The 14,302-nt window shown below is 42.2% G+C and overlaps 1 protein-coding gene across 2 annotated transcripts in view; it reads left to right on the top strand.

Annotated features, from left to right (window-relative positions):
- The window catches only part of EYA2 (eyes absent homolog 2 (Drosophila)), a 233,985-nt gene that overhangs the window by 94,903 nt on the left and 124,780 nt on the right, over window positions 1–14,302 (top strand). For both annotated transcript variants that reach the window (XM_006839219.1, XM_006839218.1), the window contains one exon: window positions 13,429–13,571. In XM_006839219.1, coding sequence (XP_006839282.1) covers window positions 13,429–13,571 — 143 coding nt within the window. The remainder of the gene's footprint in view (window positions 1–13,428; window positions 13,572–14,302) is intronic.

The following is a 14,302-nucleotide window of genomic DNA, read 5'->3' as shown; positions in this document are numbered from 1 at the left end:
ACTCACACATGCACTCTCTTAGCATTTCCCATAAAACCTCTACTTTTTGAAATTATCCAGGATCTCTCTGAGTGGTTGGTTCCAAACTCCAGAGGCTCAAGTGGTTTAGACATTACAGACAGATCAAGCTCATTCTTCCAATCGCCTGGATTTAGTGTTCCGATGCTCTTCCCCACCCTCTGCCCATCGCCCCTGCAGTCTGCCTGATGTGCAATAACACATCAAGTGTTTATATCAAGTGCCAACAATTTGCAAGCGAGTGCAGGTAATTGACGATGTCAAGGGCAACATGGGAACATCTGATGCTACTTAAGAGGAAAAATAAATCAGTAGTGGTGGATTAAGGATTTTTTTTTTTTCTTTTTAAAATTTTTAGTATGAGTGCAAGTTATTTAAAAAGAAGTTGGAGGAACTGTTAACTTCTTAAAACATCTCCCTCAGAGGAGTGTTAAGAGATTAAACAGGAACAGAGATAAATACTGTTAACTGATGATACATGGAAGGGATTGTAATCATTGAAATGAAACGAAGTATATGATTTGTTGAATGTAAAATGGATAATCTGTTCTGTAAACCTCCACTCAATTCACAATAATATGCTTTTTAAAAAGCATCAGCCACTAGAACGAGAAATTGTTGGAAGGGAAATCTAAAGGAGAAACTCCAAGGTCTACCATGCAATTGGCAACATGTAAGAAACATTTTAAATGCATGTACTCTTAGCCCAAGTATTCTATAAAAATAAACTGGATACGAAGACTTTAGTAAAAAGAATACTTATTGCAGCAGTAACATTGCAAAAGTCTGGAAACTACATCAATACCCATTAATAGGGAACAAGGTAAAGGAATTACAGTGTACCAGGGATTGATGTCACCCACTCATGGTGTCACCCCTCCCCTGGCCCATGGGTGGGGCTGGCCAGTGGAACACCCCTGGTTGGTGGACCCCACCTCCTTCCCTGCACAGGGCCTAGCACGACGTCCTGTGGCCCCACCCTCCTGGCCCCCCTTCCAGCCTGTCTTCCAGTAGTCAAGGAAGAGACCCTCCTCCCTACCCAGGGCCCACATGCTTGCACCTGGACTGGGAGGGAGAGGGGGGATATGGATGACGAATTACCCAGTTACCCTATTGGCTGACATCACAGCCTTGGGGCCCCTCCCTCTGAAGTGCTGGTCCAGCCCAATGCCACTGTCACCACTGCCATGGGCCCTGGGATCCGATTTAGGGAGATTCCCAAGAGTCTGGCTTGCAAGGCATTTCATCTTACAAGAGATAAAAGAAGAGATCTGAGTAGAGAAGGTGGGACTACGATCGAGGTAGAAGAGCCAAGAGTGGAGTGTGTTCTTTGGGCCTGGAGTCCCTGCACTCTGAAGCCCCTAGACCCAGAGGAAGACTGATGCCAAGACACATGGAGCTCTCCAAGGAATGCTGGGTCTACAGATGCTGAAAGGAAGCCAGACCTTTCCCCAGAGCAGGTGCTCTGAATTCGGACTTCTAAACTGTGAACAAATAAATGACTGGTTCTTAAAACCCTCCCCTTGTGGTATTTCTGTTGGAGCAGCGCTGGGTATCATTTATTCCACTTCCTCCATGGGATTCTTGTTTCCACTCCTCCATCTTACCCAATCTTTCTGAATTTCGTCCTTAGGTAAATGCTGCCCTTTTGATCTTGAATGGTTGACCCTTCTATGGTGTGTGTACCTCACAAGTGTTGTTGTCCCTCATATATGTCCCTCCTATATGTACCTATCTATTGTTGTTGTTGTTAAGTGTAATCAAGTCAGCTCCAACTCATAGCGACTCTGTATAGGGTTTCCGAAGAGTGGCTGGTGCGGTTGATCTGCCGACCTTATGGTTCTAACTGACCTTTCAGTTGAGTGTTTGTCCTACAATGCCATACTAGGACTCCTGATCTATTGCTTGACTGAAAATTGAGCTACAGGGTAGAGTTCACTTCCAGACCTGAAGGGTGACCAAGGGTAATAGTCTTGGGGCTCCACCAGTCTCTGGCTAATAAGTCTGGTCTTCTTTTGTGGTTTAGAGTTTTGTTCCACTCTATCCAGATCCTTCTTGTGTGCGCCCTTTCAGAGCAGTTGGTAGGCGTAGCTGAGCACCATCTAGTTCTGCTCTCCGGGTCAAGGAGACTGATGTCCCGGTGGTTGATTAGTCCACTGGACTAATTGTTTTCATGTCTTTAATTTTCTTCACAATTTCTTCCTCTGTACAGGGAGAGACCAATAGTTACATCTTACATGGCCACTCATAAGCTTTTAAGACTCCAGCTAACATTCACCAAACATTGTCTTTGAGGACTGTGTAATGCCAGTTGAGCCTGAGCTTCCAGGGCCCATAACTCATTTTCTCTAAGTTTTTGGATAAGTCTTAATGTTCTGGTGTGGTGCTGTGGGTTAATGCGCTGGACTACAAGGTCGGTTTGAACCACAATAGTCGATGGTTCAAGCTCACCAGCCACTCCTCAGAAACCCTGTACAGTGTCACTGTGAGTATAGGAACCAACTCAACAGCACTTAACAACAATAAAGAAGTTTTTATAACTTTGCCCCTTTGTGCTAGGAAACAGAAGTTTAATGTCATTTACAATAGTATCAAGTGATATGAAATAATTCGAGAAAAGTCTAGCACAAGATGCTCAAGACCTGTACACTGGAAACATCCTGAGTGAAGTTAATTAAGACCTAAATAAATAGGGGAGGGGTGTGGCACTGTAGAATCAGCACTGAACTGTGAACCACAAGGCTGTCAGTTCAAACCCACCAGCTGCTCCTCAGAAACCTTATACAGAGTCAGTATAAGGTTTTTTCAATATTGCTAAGATGTTAACTCTCCACAGATGGAGCTATGGATGTAATACAGTGTCTGTCAAAATCCCAAACTTTCTTGTAGAAATTTACAAGCTGCTTCTGAGCTGCAGAGGACCTGAGGCAGCCACAGTAACTTTGATAGAGAAGTTTGGAGAGCTAACACTGCATGACTTCAAGACTTTTTATAAAACCACAGTAATGAAGACAGTGTGGTATGGCATAAAGAGAGCTAAATGGAGAAGTAGGGAATTCAGAAATCAAACCTCATGTATATAGGGACAAAGTTTCCAAGACAACTCAATGGAGTTCTTCTCAACAAATGATCTGAGGACAACTAATTGCTATATGCAAAAAAAAAAAAAATCCTGTGTACCTTGAGTCATACCTCATGACATAAAAAAGCTAACTCAAACTAGATCATAGATAAAAAAAAAAAAAAAAAAAAGAATTTTTTTTGAAGGCCCCTTGTGTAAAACTACAAAATATCTAAAAGAAAACATAAGAGAAAATCTTTGTGACTTTGGGTTAGGCAAAGATTTATTAACTATGACACCAAAAGCAAAATCCAAAAGGAAAAAGTAGTAAATCAGGCGGGACTTCATAAAAAAGTAAAATGTTTGCTATTCTAAAGACACTTAGGTAAATGGAAAGATAAGTTATAGCAGAAAACAACTGTCGAATATATAGCTGATAAAGTACTTGAAACCACAGTACATAAAGGAGCACTTAAAACTCAGTAATAAGAAAACAAGCCTTGTAGAAATGTGACCAGATACTTCACCCAAAAAAGATAAGAGGATAGTAAAGACGCACATGGTAAGGTAGTCTTGTCATTGATTGTTGTTGTTATTAAGTGCTGTTGAGTCAGTTACAACTTCCAGTGACACTGTATAGGGTTTCCGAGGAGCGGCTGGTGGGTTCGAACCGCTGGCCTTGTGTTTTACCCTACAGTGCGCACAAAGACTCCACAATGAGCTATCAGTACACACCCACTAGATGGTTATAATCACAGAGACTGACCATACTAAGGGGTTGGCACCAATGTGGAATTTTTCGTAAAATAGTACTATTTCCACTTTTGAAAAGAGTTTAGCTATTTTTTGAAATGTTTGACTTACACTTACTATATGATCCAGAAATCACACTCCTAGGTGTTTACCCAAGAGAAAAGAGCTTACATGCATTCAAAGATTTGCATGCAAATTTTCATAGTATCTTTCTTTGTAAAAACCAGACATTGGATAACACCCAAAAAGTACATCTATAGGTGAGAGAATTTTCAAATTATTGTATATCCATACAATAGAATACTACTTAGCAGTGCTACACATAATACATAAATTGAGTTTACAACAATTATGCTGACTGAAAGAAGCCAGACAAAAAGGAATTTGTATTGAATGTCTCCATTTAGTTAAAGCCCTTGTTGTTGTGAAGTGCCATGAGTTGGTTCTGACTCATAGTGACTCTGTCTCAGGTTTCTGAGGAGCCTTATGGTTTAAAGCAACTTTGCAAGTCAAGCACATTAACTCGCAGCGCCGTACTGGGACCCCATTTAAAGCCCTAGAGAATGCAAACTAAGGTAATGTGACAGAAAGCAGATTACTGGTTGCCTAGGGAGGGAAGAAGGGGCCCTGGTAGCTTAATGGATTATGAATTGGGCTGCTAACCGAGAGGTCAGTAGTTCAAATCTACCAGTCACTCTACGGCATTTACAGCCTCTGAAACTCTATACCGGGTCACTGTGAGTCAGAACCAACTCAGTGACACACAATGCCACCACCAGGGAGGGAGGGACTACAAAGGGGAGCAGGGACATTTCTGGCAGCTGATGGATGAGTTTATAATCTTGATTGTTGTTTTTTTAAGTGCTATCGAGTTGGGTCCAACCCATAGCAGCGGCTGGTGGGTTTGACTGCTGACCTTGCAGTCCAGTGCTTATCCTGCAGCGCCACACCAGGACTCCACAGTCTTGATGTCAAAACTTAACTGTATAATTTAAATATGTGCAGGTTGTTGCATGTCAGTTTGACCTCAATAAAATAAATGCATAAAGAGGGAGAAAGAAAAATCATTAAGTGACTCCAAAAAGTGTTTACATAAATTGCTTTAGCCTGTGAACCTGACTGTGGCCTTGAACTTTGACTCTTCATTCTCAATAAGTATATGTTAAGTGCCATGGAGTCCGTTCTTACTCATAGTGACGCTGTATAGGGTTTCCGAGGCTGTAAATCTCTCCGGAAGGAGAAAACCTCATTTTTCTCCTGCAGAACGGCTGTTGGTCCCCAGGCTAGTCCTTATCCTGCAGAGCCACTGTGCTCCCTCAAGAGTGTTTCAGGTTAGAAAAAGAACTAGTCGTCTTTTATTTTTGCATCTCTAAGCAACTGACTTCATGCATACATTATATTAGACATTTCTTAGGAAGCTGGCATTTGTTCCTCGTTTACTTGGATTTTGGACATTTAAAATATTTACTTAGATTTAAATGAGGTCATTCAAATGTTTTCTAAGCCCTAATACCCTTAAATATCCAGGGAGAAGGATATCATGTTTGGCAAAATGGAGGGTCAGAGAAAAAGAGGAAGACCCTCCACCACCACCACCCCAACGAGATGGATTGGCACAATGGCAGCAGCAATGGGCTCAAATATAGCAATGATTGTGAGGTTGGCACAGGATCCGACAGTATTTTGTTCTGTTGTGCATGGGGTCTTTATGGGGTGGTACCAACTCAAAGACACCTAACAACAACAACAAATCCTTAGAACTAAGAAGATCTGATGGTATGGTAGTTAAGTGCTTGGGTACTCACTGGTGCCTAGTCTCTCACTTAGCTACTCACTGGTTCCTAGTCTCTCACTTAACTACTCACTGGTTCCTAATCTCTCACTTAGCTACTCATTGGTTCCTAGTCTCTCACTTAGCTACTCATTGGTTCCTAGTTTCTCATTGGCTCTGTGGGAGCAAAAGACCTGGAGACCTGCTCCCGTTCAAGTTAAAATCCAAACCAAACCCACTGCCATCGAATCAATTCCAACTCAGATAGGGCAGACCCTGTAGGACGGAGTAGACTGATAGTGTAGTAGTTACGAGTCGGGCTGCTAACCTCAAGGTCAGCAGTTCGAAACTATTAGCCGTTCCACAGAAGAAAGATGTGGCGTTCTGCTCCCTTCAAGATTTACAGCCTCAGAAACCCTATGCAGGGTCGCTGTGAGTCAGAACTAACTCCACAGTGCATAACCAACCAATCTTTATAGGCGCAGACTGCTACTTCTTTCTCCTCAGGAGCAGCTGGTGGGTCCAAACTGCCTACCACTCAGTAGTCCAGCATTTACCCAACTGTACCTCCAGGGCTTCTCCTATCAGGCTCACAGCCTAAGAAACCCCAAGGGGCAGTTCTATACTGTCCTAAAGGGTCACTATGAGTTGAAATCGACTTGAGGGCACATAATAAGCATAGGTCCACCAAGTGAGTCTGAATGTTGTTGGTAAGTGCTGTCCAGTCAGTTCTGATTCATAACAACCCTGTGCACAACAGAATGTAACCCTCACTGGGCCTGTGCCATCCTCACGTCTGTTACCTTTGAGCCTATTGTTTCTGCTGCTGTGTCAGTTTATCGCTGTCTTCCTCTGTTTTGCTGACCCTGTACTTTTCCAATCATGATGTCCTTCTCCAGAGAATGGTCCCTCCTGACAACATGTCCCAAAATAGGAGAGACAAAGTCTCACCATTCTTACTTCTAAGGCCGCATTCTGGCTGTACTTCTTCAAGATAGTTTTATTTGATCTTCTGGCAGTCCATGGTGCTTTCAGTATACTTCAAATGCATCCATTTTCTATGGTTTTCCTTATTCATTGTCCAACTTTCACATGCATATGTTGTTGTTAAGCACCGTTGAGTTGGTTCCAACTCATAGCGACCCTGTAGAGAATTTCCAAGGAGCAGCTGGTGAGTTTGATTCATCAACCTTGTGGTTCAAACCAACCTTGTAGTCCAGTGTTTTATCCCACAGTGCCGCACCAGGACTCCTTGTGAGAAGACTGAAAATAACTGCGGCTTGGGTCAGACACACCTTAGTCCTCAAAATGACATTTCTGCTCTTTAACACTCTGAAGTGACCCTTTGCAGCAGATTTGCCTGATGTTGCACTGTAGGATAAGCACTGGTCGAGGGCTAAAACACACCAGCTGCTCCTCAGAAACCAGGTACAGGGTCACTGTGAGTTGGAGTGGACTCAATGACACAGAACAACAACAACGCATACATAATCCTTGATTGTGGATCCAAGCACAATGACGTCTTTGATCACATCAATCTTGTCTGCATTGATCATGATGTTAATTAATGGTCTAGTCATAAGGATTTTCCTGTTCTTTACATTGAGGTGCAATCCGTACTTAAATATCTTTGATATTCCTCAGTATTTTTGGTCCTCTTCTCGTCCTGCAAGCACAATTGTGTCATCTACACATCGCAGGTTGTTAATGAGTCTTCCCCCAGTCCTATGCCATGTTCTTTGTATAATCCAGCTTCTTGGCTTATTTGCTCAACATACAGATTTAATAAATATGGTGAAAGGATACAACCCTGGTGCACACTTTTTCTGATTTTAAACCAGGCAGTATTCCTTTGTTCTGTTCAGATGACTGCCTCTTAGTCTCTGTACAGATTCCTCATGAGCACAGTGAAGTATTCTAGAATATCCGTTCTTCACAATGTTGTCCATAGTGTGTTATGATCCACACAGTTGAAAGTATTTGTTTAGTCAATAAAGCTCAGATAAAGAAAATGTATAACTTACTAATGAATTATGTTTTTTATTATTAGGTAAAGACCCTTGTTATCCTTAATAATGCTTTTTGCCTTCAAGTTTCTTTTGTCTATTTATTTAATATTACCACTTTTCAGGAGATTTTTGGATTGACGTTTTATTTTATTACTGTCACAATATATATACAACAAAATAGTTGCCATTTCAACCTTTTTACATGTACAATCATCCACACCAACCACTTCCATGTTACACAACCATCATCACCATCCATTGCCAATCTTTCTCTTTCTCTCGCATTCCTTTGTTTTCCCCCTTCTTTGCTTTCCTTTTGGTCATTTGTGGAAAACTTCCCAATGGTTTGTCCTGATGAGAAAATAAATATTCATTGTCTCCCTCCCAGTACATGAAGAAAAAAATTCCTTTCCTTTTATTTCTTTCCCCCACACTCAAATTAGCTCTTGTCTACACACTCTACCCAGTGACTCCCTTCCCTCCTACCCCTGTAACCGTCATAGAATGTTTGATATGGAATGAGAACCCTGTCTTGGCTTTTTCACAGTACAATATCTGTCCCTTTGCCGCCAACTCATTTTACTCAGCATAATCTCTTCAGGTTCTTCTGTGGATGCAGTGTTTTGCAGATCCATCATTATTCTTCAGTGTTGTGTAATATTCCATTGTGTGCATATACCAAAGTTTGTTCAACCATTCCTCTGCTGATGGACATCTAGGCTGTTCCATCTTTTTGGTTTTGTGAATAGTGCTGCCATGAACATGGAGCTTCGTGTTTCACCAATGCCTTCAGTGTTCCTTGGTCTTCTTCCTTCTGACATCAGTTCTTGATTATATGGTGCCTCTTGAAATGACTGAACATCAACCAATTCGTTTTGGTAGTGTCTCTATATTCCTACCATCTTCTTTTGATACTTTCTGCATCATTCAGTATTTTGCCCATAGAATTGTTCAGTATTTCTAGTTGAGGCTTGAATTTATTCTTCAGTTCTTTCAGCTTAAGAAATACTGAGCATGATCTTCTCTTTTGGTTGTCTAGCTCCAGATCTTTGCACATTTTATTATATTTAATTTTGTCTTCTCAAGCCACCCTTTGAAATTTTCTGTTCAACTCTTTTACTTGATCATTTCTTCCTGTTGCTTTAACTTCTGTGTGCTCAAGAGAAAATTTTCGAGCCTCTTCTGACATCCACTTTGGCCTTTAATTTTCTCCTGTCTTTTTAATGACCTTTTGCTTTCTTCATGTATGTTCCTTTAAAGGAAAACCTTTAAAAAAATAGAAAGCGTTTTTATTGTGAATTGAGTGAAGATTTACAGTTTTACATTCAAGAAATCATACATTTTGTTTCATTTCAATTATTGCAATCTGCTCCATGTAACAACAACAGTTATCCCACTTCCTCCCTGTGGTTCTTATTTCCATTCCACCACGTTCCCATCCTTTCTCAACTTTGTCCTTAGGGAAATGTTACCCTACTGATCTTGAATGACTGACCATTCTCTGGTGAGCACACCTTACTAATGCTGTTCCCCACCTATATACCTATCTAATGCTTGGCTGAAAATGGGCCCATTCGGGTAAGATCCATTCCAGACCTGAAGGGTGGCCAAAGGCCATAGTCTCAGGCTCCTTCAGTCTCTCTCTAACCAGTAATTCTAGTCTTTTTTCATAGTTTTGAGTTTTGTTCCACATTTTCTACCACTCAATGCAGGACTTTCTAATGTGATCCCTTTCAGAGCAGTTGGTAGTGGTGGCCAGACAGTATCTAGTTCTCAGAGTCATGGTGACTGATATTCACATGTTCCGTTGGTCCACTGGACGAGTTGATTCCAAACATCTTCAACTTTTCATCACTCTTCTCTTCTCCACACATGGAGAGACCAATAGTTGCACTGTAGTTGGCTGCTCATGAACGTTTAAGATCCATTCGCTACTCATCCAAGTAGCATATAGAACACTGTCTTTGTGGACTATGTTATGTCAATTTACCATGGCGTCCCCAGAAACTATGGTCCTGAGCCCCCAGACCTAGCAACTCATCGCCTTAAGATGTTTGATAATATCAAAGACATTTTCATCATTTTGTCCCTTACATGCTCCACCAGGTTCATAGTTGTGTTTTCAGCAAAGGTGAACACCCATACACAAACATCCTCTTTCAAACCCTTATATATCTGTGGGTAAACTCCCACTCTCCCTCCCATACCTGCTCAGTCTGTGTATCTATCCATGTAATGTATGATGTTCTTGATGCCATCCACAACTCTTTAGATCATCGGTTGTTAGTGTCTAATGCATCAAATCTGTTCTTAGATGATCTCTAAGTTCATGTGGGATATGTTCAAGGTCATATTTTGTCTCTGGTGGACTTGTTTTCGTTTGCTTCAGCTTCAGCCTGAACTTGCATATGAGCAATTGATGGTCAGTTCTACAGTCAGCCCCAGGTCTTGTTTTAGCTGATGATATGGAGCTTTTCCACTGCCTTATTCTAGGGATACAGTCAATTTGATTCCTATGGTGAGATCCAGGTGTATAGTCAGTCCAGTCACCTTTTCTTTTTAAAATAAAGGTATTTGCAATGAAGAAATAACTAGTCTTGCAAAATTCTATCATGTGGTCTCCAGGATCATTTCTATCACCAAGGCCATGTTTTCCAAATACAGATCCTTCCTCTTTGTTTCCAACCCTCCTATTCCAATCACCAGTAATTATCAATATATCTTGATTGCACGTTTGATCAATTTCAGACTGAAGAATTTGGTAGAATTCTACAGTTTTATCATCACTGGCTTTAGTGCTTGGTGTGTTGATTTGAATAATAGTGGTATTAGCTGGTGTTCCTTGTAGGTATATGGGTATTAGCCTATTATTGTATTTCAAGAAAGATTTTGAAATGTTCTTTTTGACAATGAATGTAATGCCATTTCTGACATAGTAAACCATGATTGTCCAATTCAGTATGGCCAATAGTAGGCCATTACTGCTCACGAATGCCTAGGATATGAATCTTTATGTGTTCCATTTCAAAATTGCAGACTTCCAATTTTCCTGGAGTCATACTTCATACATTCCACGTTCCACTTACTAGTGGATGTTGACAGCTGTTTCTCCTCATTTTGAGTTGTGCAGGTCCTGAAAGCTTCGCTGCATCCATGTCATTAAGGCCAACTCTAATTTGAAGAGGCAGCTCTTCTCCAGTTGTATTTTGAATGCCTTCCATCCTGAGGAGCTCATCTTCCAGCACTGTATCTGAAAGTGTTCCACAACTATCTTTCAGATTTCCAATGGTTAACAATTCAGAAGTAGTCTGCCTCCCCTTCTTCCTAGTCTGTAAGCTTGACTGAAATGTGTCCACCATGGGTGACCCTATTGGTATTTACAATACCGGTGGCATAGCTTCTAGGATCACAGCCACACACGAGCCGCCACAGCATGACAAACTGACAGGCAGTTGGAGGGCCAGTATGCATCAGAATAGATCAGAATAGATATAACTGCACACAATAGCCTTAGAGCCCAAACGTGAGTCAGGATAGCCCCTGTGTATGGTACACCGAAGCATCGTGAATGTACTCACTGCCTGGGTCCTCTCCCTCCATTAGAAAGTCTTTGCTCCCTTAATGATTGAGAATCTCTCATGGCATATCCTGAGAAGAGTGCTGGGGAGGTAGAGGAGTCCCAGCAATCCTGACAACTCAAAGTTCAGTTTCTCTTAGGATGTCCTTCATCTGCTAAGAGCTTTTATAAACGTGAAATAAGTCCAGTCCCTTGAGTTTTGGATGGAAAGAATCCTCCCAGCGTAGAAAAAAAAAAAAAATTTTTTTTTTTTTTTTTGTCCATTGCCAAGTAGTTTTAGACAAAGACATTTTCTCCCGGTGATCTAAGGACTGAAAATGATGGGAAGGGAGAAGATGAGAGGAGGTAGCAGGACAATTTGGGGTTAAAACAAACAGCTAGAAGATGAGAAGATAGAATGGGATGTCCTCTAAGGCTCCAGCAGGTTGATATACAATCTTGTTCCTCTCTGCTAAAGAAGTCATGTCCACAGTTTAGTATTGGCTCTGTCATTCATGTACAGGGTAGTAACTGGCAAGTGTCCCCAGGTTGCACAAACAGTTAATTCACTCAGCTGCTAACCAAAAGGTTGGAGCCTTGAGTTCACTCAGAGGCACCTCGGAAGAAAGTCCTGGCAATGTACTTCTAAAATCTCAGCCATTGCAAATGCTGTGAAGTATAGAATCAACTGGACGGTAACTGGTCATGGGCAAATTATGTTCCCCCTCAGCCTCATGCATTAGACTGGTTTAATCTTTATGGGAGCCATCAGCAGACCTTTCTTTCACAGACACCGGGTAGATTTAGGTTAGCAGCCAAGCTTCTAATCATTGCACCATCAAAACCCCAAACCAAACCCATTGCCATAGAATCAACTCATCCCGAGCCTGTGGGACAGAGTAGATCTGCCCCCGAGTTTCTCCAAGGCTGCCATCTTTATGAAAGCCAACTGCCATATCTTTCCTTCAGGTGGGTTTGAACTGTCAATCTTTCCATGAGCACCCTAGAGCTTAACCAACACCAGGACTCTTTAGTTTATCTCTAGGGAGTGTGTTCGTTTTCTAAGAGCCGCTGTAACAAAGTACTGACCGACTGAGTGGCTTAGAACAACATAATTTTTATTGTCTCCTATTTGAAAGCTTGTCGTTCAGCACCATCAAGTCGGTTCTGACTCATAGCTATCTTGTTTAGGAGCAGCAGGTGGGTTTGAACTGCCAACCTTGAGGTTAGCAGTTCAGTGCTTATCCTACAGCGCCATGGCAGGGAGGCTTAGGAGGGTGAAATCAAGAGGTCAGCAGGTCTGCACTCTTGTTGAAGTGTGTTGGGGAGGAGACCCTTCCTTGTCTTCCCAGCTTCTGGTGTTTTCCATGTATTCTTAGGAGGCAGAAGAGAGTGCCTGTCCAGATACCTATAAATCGTTATTTTCTTCCTTCTGTTAGTCTAGGGATTCTTGGGCTTTAAGATGTACAGAGTTGTAAACACCAAACTATATGCACTATAATCATAGGGTGCCCTCATAGTCCTTCCCTCACTTCCTTCAGCTCTACTCCAGTGTTCCTTCATCCACAAGACCCTCCCTGACTACCCCCCATAAATTAGCAACTCAACACTTCCTGTTCCCCCTCTCTCTGATTGACATCTTCCTTGTAACCCATGTCCCTATCTGACAATATCATATATTGTTTATTTGTCTAATGTTTCTCCTTTCACTAGAATTTAAGTGCTTTGAGGACCAGGGCGTATTCCCAGTAGCTGGAACAGCTCCTACTCAATAAATAAATACCTATTGCATGAATGAATGATGATGAATGTGAAATTGAAGGGACTGGATCTTTGCCTTAAGTCTTTGGCGTCCCTGAATGGTGTATATATATGGGTAAGTGCTCAAAGTTTGGTTCAGATCCACCCAACTGTGACTTAAAAGAAAGCATGACACTGCTTCTGAAAGGGCACAGCCTTGAAATGGAAAACCCTGCACACACAGGGTTGCCATAAGTCAGAATTCATTCAACAGCAGCTAACAACAATACCCCCCCCAAAAAAAAAAAAAAATCCACCAAGTCTATTCCAACTACCCATAGTGACCCTAATATAGGATTTCCGTAAATCTTTACAGAAGCAGAAAGCCTCATCTTTCCCCCGTGGAGCAGCTGGTGGGTTTGTGCCCCCACTTTGGAATTCGACAATGCTGGTGTAATATTTCCTAGCAGGAGAAACCAGCAAAGCTTTTGACATGTCCCTCTCCTCTTTCTTACTCCAGGTGAATATAGCACGCATAATGGACCGTCTACACCAGCAAAAGAAGGAGACTCAGACAGGTCCCATCGGGCCTCAGATGGGAAGCTCCGAGGCCGGTCCAAGCGGAGCAGTGACCCCTCCCCTGCTGGGGACAGTGAGATCGAGGTAACTCCCAGCAGCCCCTTCTTCACGTGGTTGGTGTCATCCTGTCTGTGGCCTGAACAGGAGAGCTGGTCTTTGGTTTCACAGACCACATTGCCAGACCAAAGAGCACTTAAGGTGAAGCAAGAGACAATTAGAGTAGATTTCAAGAAGCATGGTGAACTGACTGGGCCAGAAAAAAGTGACCCCCGAAAGGTAGTAAAACAACAATAGTTCTCAAACTTGAGCAGCCTCCAGATCACCTGGAAGACTTTTGAAAACCAGATTGGCTGGGCCCCACCCTCAGAGTTTCTGGTTCTGTAGGTTTAAGGTGCGGCCTGAGAGTTTCCGTTTCTATAACTAGTTCCCTGGGAATGCTACTGGGTTCTAGAGCTCACCTTTAGAGCCCCTGGTAAAGAAGTTCACAGGGCAGGAGCCTTTCCTTATGGCTCACAGGGGTTCTTACCCTGACTGTATATTTAAACCACCTGAAATCTTCAATTGGTGGGGTGGCGATGCCTAAGCAGGAGGCTAGATCAGATGAGTATTCATACTTGCCTGTGCTTCTGAGTTTCTGAGATCTAGTCTAAGCTTGGGATCTCCTGGAAGCTTTGAAAACCCTTCAATCTCAAGCCCCACTGTTTGTGACAAAGCAAGTGTAGGATTATTCATCAAGCACAGACATTTTCCTGAACAAACATACAAAAAAACAAAATGCCACCATAGGTGGAAGAGGCACGAGGAAACATAGTGGG

This window comes from Chrysochloris asiatica, unplaced genomic scaffold (assembly GCF_000296735.1).
Source record: "Chrysochloris asiatica unplaced genomic scaffold, ChrAsi1.0 scaffold00023, whole genome shotgun sequence".
In the NCBI taxonomy this organism is placed as follows: domain Eukaryota; kingdom Metazoa; phylum Chordata; class Mammalia; order Afrosoricida; family Chrysochloridae; genus Chrysochloris; species Chrysochloris asiatica.
The sequence above is the reverse complement of the archived record's forward strand: the minus strand, read 5'-3'. Positions and strand labels throughout refer to the sequence as shown.